This window comes from Balaenoptera musculus, chromosome 20 (assembly GCF_009873245.2).
Source record: "Balaenoptera musculus isolate JJ_BM4_2016_0621 chromosome 20, mBalMus1.pri.v3, whole genome shotgun sequence".
Taxonomy (NCBI): domain Eukaryota; kingdom Metazoa; phylum Chordata; class Mammalia; order Artiodactyla; family Balaenopteridae; genus Balaenoptera; species Balaenoptera musculus.
Window position 1 is genome coordinate 35,876,921 of NC_045804.1, and position 14,679 is coordinate 35,891,599.

The 14,679-nt window shown below is 32.8% G+C and overlaps 1 protein-coding gene across 6 annotated transcripts in view; it reads left to right on the forward strand.

Moving 5' to 3' along the window:
* The window catches only part of BRIP1 (BRCA1 interacting protein C-terminal helicase 1), a 194,420-nt gene that overhangs the window by 54,710 nt on the left and 125,031 nt on the right, over nucleotides 1-14,679 (forward strand). For 5 of the 6 annotated variants that reach the window (XR_005018013.1, XM_036838330.1, XM_036838329.1 and 2 more), the window contains exon 7: nucleotides 10,788-11,078. The exons of the other annotated variant lie outside the window; for it this stretch is intronic. Coding sequence is in view for 4 of the 5 variants with exons in the window: in XM_036838330.1 (XP_036694225.1) it covers nucleotides 10,788-11,078 (291 nt within the window). In the remaining variant the exon portion in view is untranslated. The remainder of the gene's footprint in view (nucleotides 1-10,787; nucleotides 11,079-14,679) is intronic. 6 annotated transcript variants of the gene reach the window in all.

Sequence of the window (14,679 nt, forward strand, 5' to 3'; positions counted from 1 at the left end):
ATGTTGGATTTGTTTTATAAAAACGTATTTGTAAATGCTCCTTATTTTTAGAATCTTTTTTTAAGGAAATTTCATACACGAAGCAGAGAGAGGGCAGAATAATGAACCTTCTTGTGCCCATCACTCAGCTTTAACAATTATCAATATATTTTACCTCCCCTGTTTGTTTTATTTACCCCCTGCCATTTTTTTATTTTCTTTTTTGAGGGAATCAGTGGAGGAAAGGGTGAGGGACTAGAATATTTTAAAGCAACTATCAGACATCATATATCTATTTACCCATAAAACAATTTATGTATTTAAAACAGATAAATACTTTTAAAAACATAGCAATGACATTTAAAAAGTAATATTATTATAGCTGGAAAAAACCAGTAATTCTTAGTCTAATATCCATCCTGGTTGAAATTTTCTTTGATTGCTTAAAAAATGTCATTTTAGAGTTGGCTTTTTAAATATCAGAATCCAAACAAGGTATGTGCATGACATTTCTTTTAAGAGAGGTGCCATTTATTTGTTGAAAAAACTGTGTTATGTGTTCTGTGGGATTCCTCATATTCAGGATTTGTTTGAATTTGTCCACCTGGTGTCGTTTAAGATAGTCCTCTATCCCCATATTTCTAGTAATGGTAGTTAGGTCTACAGGTTGAATTAGATTCAGGTTTGATTTTGTCCTTGTTTTTTGTTTTTCAGAATAACACAAGTCCTGTATACTTGCTGTTAACATTACTCAGGAGGCAAATAATGTCCAATTATCTCTCCTTGTAATAATAGATCAGTACTGTGTTTTGATGTCATTTGATATTTTTCTACATCATTTTTAATGACTACATTGCATTCTTTTGAATGGCTGTTCTATAATTTCTAATCTCTATGACTGGATGTTTAAGTGAGAGTCTTTTTCATTTACGATGCTACTTACTTAGTGGGTTTAGTTATTATATTGAAGATTCAGAGACGTTTTCAATTTAGGGAAATTCTCTCTTGTTATTTCTTTGATATTTCAACCCCTGACTTAATCAGGAGTGATTTGCTTTTGAAGAATTAGAAGCCTACTCCAGAAAGATCAAGCAAGATATACAGCTGCCCTTATTGGAACTCAGAGGTTTTTAGGCAGCTTCTGTCTTCTCTTTGGGGCCTCAAGTGTGTCTTTTCTGCCTCTGTGTGCAGAGTTCTCTCATTTCTTGTAGATTGTTTTTTTCTGGATACTTATTCTCTGTCATATGACCTTACCATCACATCTCGAAATGAAAGGCTTAAAGTCTATGAAATGTTCTGGTCTGTTCCCTGTAGTATAATCAACTCAGTCTAAATGACCCAAATACAGATTCCTAGGAAAGTGAATCTTACTGGTCTTGCTATATTTGGGAGTGTGTTTGGGCTTGGTCATGTGTTATTAATGTAGATACTGGGTCTACCTTTTCAGCAGGGGCTATAATTGATGAACGGTTTTCGGAATAAAGAGTTGAACATGTGTCTAAAGAGGTGCCTAGTATAACATCTTTATCATATATACTAAATTCTTACATATATGAGAATATATACTATTTTTAACCATCTTTTTTCTAAAAATTTTTGGTTATTCTCACTAGTTTATTTTCCAGATTAAGTTTAGAACCCACAGTAATAATTAATTAATTGTTAATTTTAACATTGTCTTCATCAAGTAACATAGCTATTTGAAGCAGGAGATTTTAAGAGAGTTGAACAGAGCAAACTGAAGGGTTACTCTATTAGGATAGCATCTATGAATAAAATTCTTACTATGCGGATTTGAATTCCTTTGGAAGTTTGGCACCAGACTGAACACTGGTCTAAGTCAAAATTTTCTCTTTAGTCCTGTGGTAATATTTAAAATCTACACTTCTGCTATGGTAACTGCTAGCCACATGTGACTGTTTAATTAAAATTCAGTTCCTCAGTTGCACTAATCACATTTCAAGTTCTCAGTAGCCATATGTGGCTAGTGGCAAGTACATTCAATAGTGCAGGTAAAGAACATTCCACCATCGCAGAAAGTTCTATTGGGTAGTGCTGCTTTAGAGGCTTGTATATTGATAATAACTTGTCTACTAATTTTTAAAAAATTTTTTAAAATATATTTATTTATTTATTTAGGCTGGGCCAGATCTTAGTTGTGGCAGGCAGGATCTTCGTTGCAGCACATGGGATCTTCATTGTGGCATGTGGGATCTTGAGTTGTGGCATGCGGACTCTTAGTTGTGGCATGCATACAGGATCTAGTTCCCTGATCAGGGATCAAACCCAAGCCTGCTGCATTGTGAGCGTGGAGTCTTACCCACTGGTCCACCAGGAAAGTCCCAACTTGTCTAGTAATTTTTAATAGTGGTGAAAGACGCAAAAATGTCTATTTTGTATAAGTTTTATTTATAGCATTTTGGTCAGTATGTAGAAGATGATGTCACACAGGATGGCTTTGTTTTCTCATTTTAAAAGGGTCGTTGAAGAAAGTTTGAAAAATACCAAAATACTATACAATAAAGGAGAAAATAAAAATGTCAGGCAATCCCAAGGGATAGGATTTTTGAAGTATAATATACAAGTGCAAATATAAGAGTGCAGCTGGATTAATTTTCACCAACTAAATAATATACATATATGTCTTTTTACCACAGGTTCTCTATTCCTGGGTTCTTTTTGATTCATGGCTTGATTGTTTGGATTTCATAATCATGTAGTTTTGTTCAAGAATAGTACATAAATATATTTCTTATTATACCACATCAAGAGGCACATGATGCCAGTTTGTCTCACTACTGCTAATGTTAAAATTGACCATTTGGTTGAAGTGGTGACTACCAGGTCTCCATTATAAAGGCACATTTTTCTTTTGTAATTAATAAGTAATCTGTGGGGTGATATTTGGAGACTATGTGAATATCTTGTTTCCCAACAGCTTTTCACCCCAGTGATTTTAGCATCCATTTATGTACCTTGCAGGAATCACTTATTACATGGGAGTTGCAAAATGGTGATTTTTAAAATTTTGTCGTTCTATTTATAATTTTTAGCTAGCATTCTTCTCTAAGGAAGAACTTTCCCTTTTTCTCCCATTTCCTTTCTTTGATTCTTCTTTTTTCCTTTTTGTTGTTGTTATTGTTGTAAATACCCCAGGTATTTCTCATGAAGTTGGTCAGTGTGACTAATCACTATACTTTGAGACTCATTGCTATAGTCACATCTGTATAAGTTCTACTGTACCAGGAGAATTTTTGCTTTATACAGGTTGGTCATCTTTATGATGTGTTTGTTCTCAAACTGAGAAGTCTTACAGAATATAATTGTTCTAGTATAAATTTAGATTAAAAATTAAAAATACCACTTTGGGTTTTTCTTGATTATAAACTTTTCAGAATCTGAGGCAACTGTGTTAAGGAATTCCCATTTACACTAGGCAAGAAAGTAAACAGTAAGTGGAGAGTAGGGTAACAAACACTTATGGTATCAAAAAACAACCGTGAAAAGGATCTGTCTTAATGTGCTAGCCCATTGCAGTTTAACATATTGCTTACAACCTTCACAATAGAATTTGAGTGACTTCAGTTACACATTCCAGGAGACTGGCAGTCTGTTACAATCAGAGTCTGAACTTTAGAGCAGGCTAATTTACAGCAATGGGATGAAGAAAGTTGTGGATTTGTATTACACACTCTCACCTGACACTGTATCTGATCCCTTACCTGCCGATTGACATCTTGAATGAGCTCTTTGAAGCAAGTTCCAGCTTAATTAAAACGTTTGCTTGGTTAGCAGTGATCTGTGAAAGCCTGTGATAAATATTGAATCAGGTTCACCTGCTGGTTGCTGTGAGTAGATAAACAGCTGCCTTGTGCAGTTTAATCATGAAACTGGCAGTAGAGTACTACTGTTTGAATTTTTAAAAAAGAATAGTGGAAAAGGTATAGTTATGTCACTTTGGCTGTCTTACTAGAGTGTGTGCTTATGTGAGATTTTGCACAACAGGCATTCAGTACCTGTTTAGATGGCTTGGACAACAGCAAATGGTTGATAAAGATTAACAGTAAACCCTCCTTCACATGCCTCAAAGTATAATTCGGTATTCATTGACTTTTTTACCACTAGCTCTTTAGGTGCATGATGTTTTGAAATAAAAAAGGGCAGTATTTTGCTTTTTTGCCAAGTTATATGGAAGGTAAAAATGATCCTGTTAAAGCTTTAAGATTTAAGGTTATGACTTCCAAAATTCATTATCATGAATTTTGTAGCAACTTGAAGAACTTTAGATTTTACTTTTTCATCTGTAAAATGGAGTTAGAAATAAACATTAGTGAACTAAGTGTTTTAGAATTATGTTAACATTATGTAATTAACAAACATTAAAAGAGAAATTAATTTACAAGCAGTAGAGGAACCCTTATAAAATTATCTTCTTTGGACTATCAACTTGTTTATTCCTTTACAGAATTAATGTGACTAACCAAGTTGGTTGTTAAGAAAATGCTATTTCTATTTTATTTCCATTGTAAAATCAGACATAAATTCTGCAATAAAGACCTCATCCAAATAAGTCACAATCTTCTTTGAGCACATGATGAAAGTTATGGACTGACTTTCTAAAAATGCATACAAAATTGTGTTTGTAGTTTCTGGATGATCTCAAACTCTCTCCTCTGTAACAGTCCATGGATGTAAGTTAAGAACCTATTTCCTAATAAATTAGTTGAAAATTTTGGTCAGGAGGGATTAAGATGAAAGTTATTCTGCTAGGTATTAAGCTGCTGAGGAGGAACAAGTGTATTTGCTGTTTTAGGTTCCTTTTGAAGCACTTTTTAGCATTTTTCAAGTATATTGTCTATTACAGTCCTTAGCTCCAAGGGTTATCTAACATAGTGGGGATTCCTAATTCTTTTCATAAAGTTTTCATAGTTTTATTCCTGTCATCAATTTGTTTGGAAGTTTATGGGGAGAATAAAATGTTATTTAAGTCATACTCAGCCTGCTCAACAATTTTTTTTGATATTTATCTATGTCAATACATGGGACTCTCTGGTTCATATTTTTTTTTTTTTTTAAATTTGTATTTATTTATTTATTTATTTATTTTTTATTTATGGCTGTGTTGGGTCTTCGTTTCTGTGCGAGGGCTTTCTCTAGTTGTGGCAAGTGGGGACCACTCTTCATCGCGGTGCGCAGGCCTCTCACTATCGCGGCCTCTCTTGTTGTGGAGCACAGGCTCCAGACGCGCAGGCTCAGTAATTGTGGCTCACGGGCCTAGTTGCTCTGCGGCATGTGGGATCTTCCCAGACCAGGGCTCGAACCCGTGTCCCCTGCATTGGCAGGCAGATTCTCAACCACTGCGCCACCAGGGAAGCCCATATTTTTTTATTATATACAATATTCCATAGATTGACAGAACTGCACAGTTTATCCATTGTTTTGTTGACACACTTGGCTTATTTTCCTCACTATTAAAACAGTACTGCAAAGAATATCCCTATTGTATCTGTCTTAATTTGCAAGAGTTTCTCTGGCATGTATGCCTAGCAGGGTCATGCTGGATCAAAGGGTCTATGTATCCTTGATTTCACTAGATCACCAATTTGTTCTCCAAAGTGGATGTGCCACTTTATACTTGGATCAGCAGTATATGAGAGAGTTGCTGTATATCCTCTCTACCCAGTCTGGTGGACGTGAAATGGAATCTAATTATGGTTTTAATTTGCATTTTCCTAATTAGTAATGAGGTTGAGCATTAGGTTGCACATCTTTTCAGATGTTTATTGGCTTTTCCGCTTTTCTCTCCTTTGATTTTCTTCTTCTTGGGCTCTTTCTTCTATTGGGTTTGTTTTTTAAAAATTAATTTGCTGGAATTCTTTATATATTGTGACTAATGATCCTCAGTTGGTTATATACAGTGCACATGTCTTCTCGAGATTGTGTTTTCAGTCATTTGTGCCTTTGGTGTATTGTTTAAGAAATCCTTTCCTATGTTGAGATCATAAAGATATTTTCCTGTATAGGGACAGAGAGTTTATGGCCCACAAAACCTAGAATATTTACTTTCTGGCCCTTTACAGAAAAAGTTTGTTGACACTTGCTCTAAAGAGTCTCTTATTTGAGAATTTTTGGTTTTTTCCCTTTTGGAGTATAATGTCCATCTTGTTAGAAAATATTTGACTTAAATGTCAACTAATAATAAGTTAAAATAGTTTTTATGAAGTAAATTGTATAGCTTATCCTTAAGAATATTTTGTAGTTGCATTCTGGAAATAATGCACTTAGAGTACCAACTTTAAACAGTTCTTTACCTCGTGAGTGAAACTGGTATTGATAAACACACCTTGTAGAACAATTAAAAAGTAAAGCCCTCTTTGTCAGTGGGGTGAAATTACCCTTGTCATTGTCTTCTACTTGGCTTGATATATCAGGAATTCTAACGTTTCTTGAATGAATGAATGAATGAATGAGAGAGTACATGTAGAGTGCTTAGCACAGGGACAGCCTTAATAAATGAAAGCTATTAATAATGAATATATCAGGATATGTGTTTATCACCCACAACTAAAGTGGCCCAGATATTAGCATAACAAGATGATTTTTCTTTTTGTTCTTGAAAAATAACAAATTGTCCTGTATTTTTTCTTTTAAAAGCTAACCTTTTTATTTTGAGGTAATTTTTTGATATGTGAAGAACTTCAAATTAGGGCATCAGTTAAGCATCTACAGATAAAATGTGGTGCATGGGTACAGTATTTGGTTTAGGGACATTAGTCACAATCCATCAATTAAAAAAAATTAAGTTATAGTTATATGCAAAACACCATGCTCAATGAATGAGTAGATGAAGTAATGTAAGACAGTTTCTGTCCTCAAAGAATTTGGAGTGTGGTTGAAAGACAATGCATGCACATATGTTACTATTTCATGGACCTAGTTTTCCCTTTATTTCATACCAGTAAGCTTCCTTTTGGTCTCTTTTCCTCTCCACTTCTTTATTACTTATCTTTCATATTAAATATATCCTTTTATGCTTGCTTTTAGAATTCAGTTCATAAACTGCTTTTAGATACTCCCCTGACTTATGAATTTACAAAGTAACATCTCTGACAATGCAATAGTTTCTAACTACTCCTTTATTATTTTCCTTTTTAAGGCATAGTCACCATGCTAATTTTTATTTTTCCAAGTATTTAGGCATAGTAATTTTTGTTGTTGTGGGGAAAGGCTGGAGAGAGCTATGAAACTTTAGAGGTTGATGTAGTTATCTTAATCTACTTAAACTTCTGATTGTAGCCTTGTGAAAGGAATAGTGGCAAGGAATCAGCAGTTGGCCTTCAAGATCAAATGTTATATTCTTTATCCTTTCAAAAAATTTCAATTTATGTCTCTATGTAGTATGACAAGAGAGAGAATAAATAGAAATTGTTAGACACAAAATTTTCTAAAATCCTTGGTTGCTGACCTCCTAAGAACAGTTTTGGCTACTGTAAATTTGAGATGTATTTTTAAACAATTGACTTCCTGCATGTGGAACTAATAATAGAGCTGTCACACCCACATGTATCTCTTGTGTTTCTCTTTAAATGATAATAGATTTTTTTGCTGTTATTTGGGTTAAGTTTTCTTGCCTTTTGTTGAAGTAAAAGAACTCTAGACAGTTTCCAGCTATGGGAAAAGAAGCCATCTCTTAAAGAGTTTGGTTCTACCATACAGTGTAGCTATTTACAGTTCTTAGAGATTACAGGTTTTGGGAGCCCATGTGTTTTATCTTCTTGGCGTTCAGATATATTAGATGAGAGAGAATATTTTTAAATTTATTCTCCAGTTTCCTAATACAGTCTCTGTAAATTTAAAGAGCAAAAACAAAAGGAAGACATCCCTATGAAAGATAAACTTGATCATTTGTTAGCAGGAGAAATGCTTAGTGAAAAATATTTAATTTTGTTCCTCTATTGTTTCAAAACCCCTAGGTCAAAGGGTTTCAGAGAGAGGCCAGAAAATATTAGCCTATTATTGGAGTGGAGGATATTATGACTTCCTATCATTGCTGTTTCAGGATTCTTTCTCTAGTTTTCTTACAGAATTGAAACTTGCTGATTTTGGTACAAATAATTCTCTTTTGTTACTAAGTAATTGTCTTTTTTAAGCCTCTGTTCTATTGCCAGATTCATTTTTTTCCATCTTCAAATATGATTATACCAAATCCTTTAAATAGAAACTCCAATAGAAGATCACTTCTGAAGAAAGAATTCCCCTTTAATATTGCAAATAAATAAGAATCACCTTTCTTAATTTCTATCTTCTACTCTACTTGTGCAACCACCCACTGAAAAACCATCTTCTTTGAGGAGTCACCCTTGAGTTCATAGATGGTATAATTACTTCAGAGCATTTTAAGACTTAACAAACAAAAACCATTTTTAGTATAAAATTAGCAGTGGTTTAAAATTTTCTCAGTTATGGAGTGAAAAACAAATTTAAGTTACCTAAATAAAGCTGCTCTAGTGGGAAGAGCTTTCTGAAACTAGTTCTTGATCTTTTATTTTTGTTAGTACAGCTACTAGCATAATATTTTAAGATAAGCAGATCCCTTTTTAAAATTATTAGTGCAAATACCCCTTTTAAAAATTAAAACATTTGAATACAAGGCAGCAAGTTACAAGTCTATATAATAGCATCCCTTTCTATTTGAAAAAATATGGAAGATATAATTATATGTAGAAGGGTCTGCAAGTTATTTGTGGTGGTGGTTGACTTATTTCGTATTTTTCTGTAGCATTTGAATTTTTTGTTTAGAAAAATAGTGGAATTAAAATAAAAGGAGTGGGTGATAAAGCTTTAAGTGGAATTCATGTTGAAAAGTGTTATATCAAAAAGTAGGTTTTCCGAGCCTTGAAAAAAGGCCACGTTATTGAGTTACTTTTATGCTTGTATATAATATATCCATGTGGAATATAACAATGCATTGAGCCCTAGCATTCTAATATTCAGAGTCAATTTAACTGTATCATAGGGAAGAGATATAATATAATTGAGTGAAAGATTGAAGGTATGGAAAAGTCAACTAATTCCGCTACCAAGAGTTACCTTAATTCTTTTACTGAGTTAATTAATTAGTGTGATCATTGCAAAGGCTAGAAAGGAATTCAGTCAGAAATATCATGATATAGTTTGCATGCCATTTTCTGTGTGACCATAAATTGTTAGATATTGCAACATATGTAACATAAACCACATGTCAGCTGTTTCCTGCCTCACTGTTGACAAGAGCCCCATTCATAACTCTTCTTTTTATCCTTTCAGTGAATAAGTAATTATTCAATATAGAAGGCAGGATATTTGGAACTGGCTATTTAATGTGGCAGCACTCTGTAATGAAATCTGCTGTTACTGGCAACCTGAGAGGGGAATGTAACAATTCCAGCATGGCTGTAACTTTATCTGCTTTGACTGACTGTTTATTTGGCACATCAGTGAACCTTTTATCCCAGTGAGTGACAGCTCCAGAAGGGTCACATTTACATCCATTCTATCATGTATTGTAATATTTAATGGCGGACAAGGTTGAGCGAGACTGGGAGTAATTTGAACTTGCTTTTCCACTGAGTTGAGGCTAAAAGACAGCTTGATCCCCAGTATTGTGGTGTAACATGCTATGACTTAGCATTTGTTTATGAAGGCTAATCTTACTGATTATAATTTAAAAAAAATCTGCAGTTAAATGGTGTGTTTGTTCTACTAAACTAAAACTTTCTAGTACAAATTCTCTTAAGCTACTGTGCTATTTAGTTTTTTTCCCTATCAGTGACCATTCCTATAAACTAACCATTTCATAGTCTTTCTCTTAAATGAGGCTGCATTCTGTCTCATTTTATAGTAACTGAGGTTGAGAAGGGAGTAGTTATTAAGAATCCTTGGGTTCTAATATATAGCATTAAGCTTTTTTAATTTTTTTATTTTTGAGAGTTTGGAAACAGGAGAGAAAAACCAGCTAAATACTAGACTATACTCCTGATGTTCCATATGGTGCCTTTATATAACTATTTTAATTATGAAACTGAATTGAGTAAAATTGTCCAGGAAAAGCTATCCTGACTGGTAATTTTACTGATGGAGTTACATTCCATGACAGGTAATTGAATTTCAGATATACTTGTTCCACACAAGCAACCTGCCTTCATTATTAAATATTAATAATTTGCATTCATTTTCATACTTTTTCTAGAGAATAGTTTTCTCTTCTTGTTTTTGACTGATGCTTTAGATTCAACTTGATATTTCTATTCTTCTGTAAGCCATATTTAAAATGCTTTTTAAGATATTGGTATATTATAGGATATTTGAATGGACTGTGCTGTGAAGAAAAATAGCACTATCAACTCTAAATTGTAATATCACAATTTATATTAGGCTTTCACTTGAAGCCTAAGCAAAAATGAAAATTGTCTTCTGTTTTATCTTGTTTTTATAATTTATGAAAGAGGATAATTAAAATATACTTAAAACATTTGGAATTTGAGAGTTGGAGTAGTATGTTAGAAAACAATGCAAATATGGTAACATCATTTATAATGATAAAAATGGTTTATCATTTATCATTTATTTATGAAGGAGAACCAATTTGAAATTGAATTTGTAGTTTTTTCTTTAATGGCAAGTTTTAGATGATGTAACATCATAACATCATGAATTTCTCTTTATTTGACAGTTGTGATTCACTGCTTTTAGTTTTGATTCCATGAGAGGTTTGATAACAATTTTATGGTAGTCCAGACATTAGTTATCTTTTCTTTCCTTTGTTACAGCCCCCTGGTAACTGTTCTAGGTGCTGTTGTTCTACTAAACAAGGAAACAGTCAAGATTCTTCAAATACCGCTAAGAAGGATCATGGGGGGAAGTCCAAGATACCCAAAATATATTTTGGGACACGCACACACAAGCAGATTGCTCAGATTACTAGAGAGCTCCGGAGGACAGCATACTCAGGGGTCCCAATGACTATTCTTTCCAGCAGGGATCACACTTGTGTCCATCCTGAAGTAGTAGGTAACTTCAACAGAAATGAAAAGTGCATGGAATTGCTAGATGGAAAAAATGTGAGTAAGTTAATGTATTTTAGAGGAAAAATTAGGCTGAAAAGATTAAAGTTACTTTTTAATGTGTTCATTTTATATGTACATTTACAGTGATAATCAAATAACTTATGAAAATCAAATTGATTGCTAGTGTTGATATTTTTTTAAAAATAATTTTACTGTAAGAAAATCTTTATTCAAGTTTTAAATAACGGGTTTTTGTCCTAAAGCTTGGGGATATTTATTTATTTCCTTGAAAATTAATTTTCATTTTAGTCACCCGTCTTCATACTTTCTTCTTTTAAATCTCTCTACCCAAAATAGTCAAACATGGATGTCATATGAGGAGATTAAAAACATTTAAGTGATTTAGTCTAACCAGATCTAATTAATGTATTTAACATATTTAAAAACTTCAAAATAAGATGGTTTATGTAGGCCCTCTCTTTGAGCAAATTTTAAAATGTTTTTTAATTGAGAAATGACTATACTGTCTAATAATTCTGATAAGTACAAACTTCTTTCAAAAAATTATGTTAAATTATTAACTGAAGATAATGTTAATGGTTTTGAAATTTTCCGGGGATATCTAGAATAATACGAATTTTGGCTAGGTAGATAAATCTTTCTTACTAAAGACATGATTTTTTAATAATATTTTGGCAGTATTAGTTTGGCAGTCTGTGTACCAGTTTGATAACTAGTTTACTCTAAAATTGAAGTTATAATAATATATGGAAGTATAATAATATGGAATTATACCCAGAAATTATTGGTGAAGCATAAGCTGATAGTATATGAAATGACCAATGATATTTTAATATATTTTGAAAGTTCTGTCTTTCTGTATTTTGTCAAACATAAGTGATTCTACACAAAAGGCTAAGAGCTACAGCTTCTAGAGTTTCATTTAATTGATATATCACCTCCTACCATATAATGCGAATAGATTATTTTGTTTTATGCTTTTCTTTGTCATTGCTTTCTTTTATTAGATGGAAATTTATTCAAGCCTTATTTGGGGTTATTCAAAAGAAGCTTCAACAGATATTCAAACCTGATAATATGAAGTATAATTACTAAGGGGCTTCACTGGAAAAACTTAAGTGACTTGTTCAGAACCAGGAAGAGAATACAGAATAATTGAATCAAAACCATTGTTGAAATTCTGTGATCATACTTGTTTTCATATAAGTTCTTTTTAATTAACTGAGGAACTGTGAAATCTCTTCACTCTGTATGTTTAAAAAGTTCTCTTCAAAGAGATAAAAATACTAAAAATCCAAATGCTAAAAAAATAATAAAATAGAGAAAAGGCTGTTCATGATAAAACCCCATGAATTTTATATTTAAGTAGACTTCTTTCCGTAAGTGGCTAACTGATGTACTAAATTCCTCAAATGCTTGAAATTTGTTTTCTGGCTATAATAGTCTATGTAAGAAGACTTGCTGGCGTTGTCATTATCTTTTACTACTTGCTATTGAGGAAATTATTATGTAATTTATTATGTATTTGTTATCCCGTTAGTAAAAACAATTATAAAGTTTAAGATTGTGTATTGAAAGCAAATATCTTATTTTATGTAATCTTCTAGAATCCTGCAGTGGTGGTTATGTTTTTTGATTGGTCTTTATCCTCCAAAGTTTGAATCATGTAAAAATAAAAATCCAATAGACTTTTTCATTGGCCTTTAGGTTCTGTTTTCAAGTAAACAATTCTTTTATTTTTGAATATTAGTATTATAAATAATTGAAGATACCTGCTTGTAGTTGTTTTGACCTAATTCTGCCTCAGAATGCCTAGCTCATAGGCATACATGAACATTCTTTTTCTTGTTTCCAAGCCCTCAGGGTAATTTGGTATTGTAATGAGGGCCAATTACAAAGTCACTAAAGGTGTCTATGTTTACGATGGCTGAATTACCAAAGAGAAATGATAAATAGATACCTGACAGTTTGAGTGAAAAAGAGTTTAAAGTGTGATAACGCTTCCATTGACAGACTCCCCTCAGGGTTATATTACACTGCTAAAGTGGATGAGCTTTTCTGGTTTTGCTATCAGCCTCCACAGCAGTGTCATTCTAAGTGCCCTTAAAGTGTAAACTTTCTGAGTTTTTGGCTTGATCCAAAGGCACATGTGTTTTTGTTCACTGTTTCTTTTATGCTCCTATACTGGAAAAGCAATGCACTTATCTGCTAAAAGTTAAATTTTGTTTCAACTAAGAAAAAATAATCTTAACTAGCCCTAGAAATAACTCTAAAAAGTTATTTTAGGTATAGAAGAATATCTATTTTTTGTTAAGATGAGATTTAACAGTCCATAACCATAGACTCTGAAGGCACCTTAGTGATCATTTTGTACAAATAAAAGCTTTCAGAATAGTATGGAAGATACTTGGAATGAAGAAATGGTGAATGTCATATTATTAAGCTCAATCTGTATCAAGCTCAGTATGAAAGATACTTGGCACATCTCCAACTGTCTCTTGACCTCAGAATCATAGAATTTTAGAGCTAGAAGGAACCTTAGAAATGGCATAGTCAGTGGGTCAGAGGAATCTTAAAAGGCTTCTAATTCAACTACTCTTTTGATGCCTAGTCACATGAGAAAAATGGGCCCTGAAGTTTGCCCAGTGTCAGACAACTAATTAGCAAGAAAGGAAGCAAGTCTTCTAACTGCTAACCATTGCTGTTTTCACTACACTAGAAACAAAAACGAAAGATGGCATCATGGTGTGGGGAAGTTGACATGGCATGAAGGGTAAAAAAGAGTAGTAGAGATTAGACAAAGTAAGTGAAAATAATATAAAAATGAAGCAAATAAAGAAGGTTAGGTGAGCCCTTTCTTCCTAATTTTTTTTTTAATACCTTGGAGGACCAATAAGCAGCATGGCTTTAGGAGAATTAGCAGTCCTCAGCTGATCATGCCTTGTCCTTGGATTTGCTGACATTCTTTTATAGGTTATGACCTTTTTATGATTTACTCCATTTCTAGCAATGTCTAGATATTTTTGTGTATGGCAAAAGGCAAACATAGGTTTGCCTTTTGTATAGTTCATAGATAAAAATACACACACACACACACACACACACACACACACACACACACATACACACATATATATATATATATACATATCCCCCCACTGGTTAAGGACAGCAAACTGGGAAAGATAAATATGGATTTCAAAATCACATTTAATTTTTTTTTGATATATAAAATTAATGAATTAAAATGGCTCATTATTTCACCACTTAGTCCCAAATGACAATTGAAAAAGAAAAGTAACATATACATGGTTAGAGACTCAAAATTACAGAAAGGCATTAAATGAAAAGATCTCTCTTTCCAGTTCTTTCCATCCCCTTAAGGGAACTACTGTGGGTATTCTTCTAAAACATTTAAAATATGTATTTTCTATAATGTATGTGTATAGATTATTTTTAAAGCTTAAACCCATCAGCACATAGACAAATCTAACTTATTTTTAAAGGGCTATATCTTTTGTATGAATTTTTGCCACAATTAATTTAACATATCCCCTGTGGGTAGACATTTGGTTTATTTCCAATTTGGGGGGCTATTAAACAGTGTGGTATATATACAATTAAATGGTGAAAT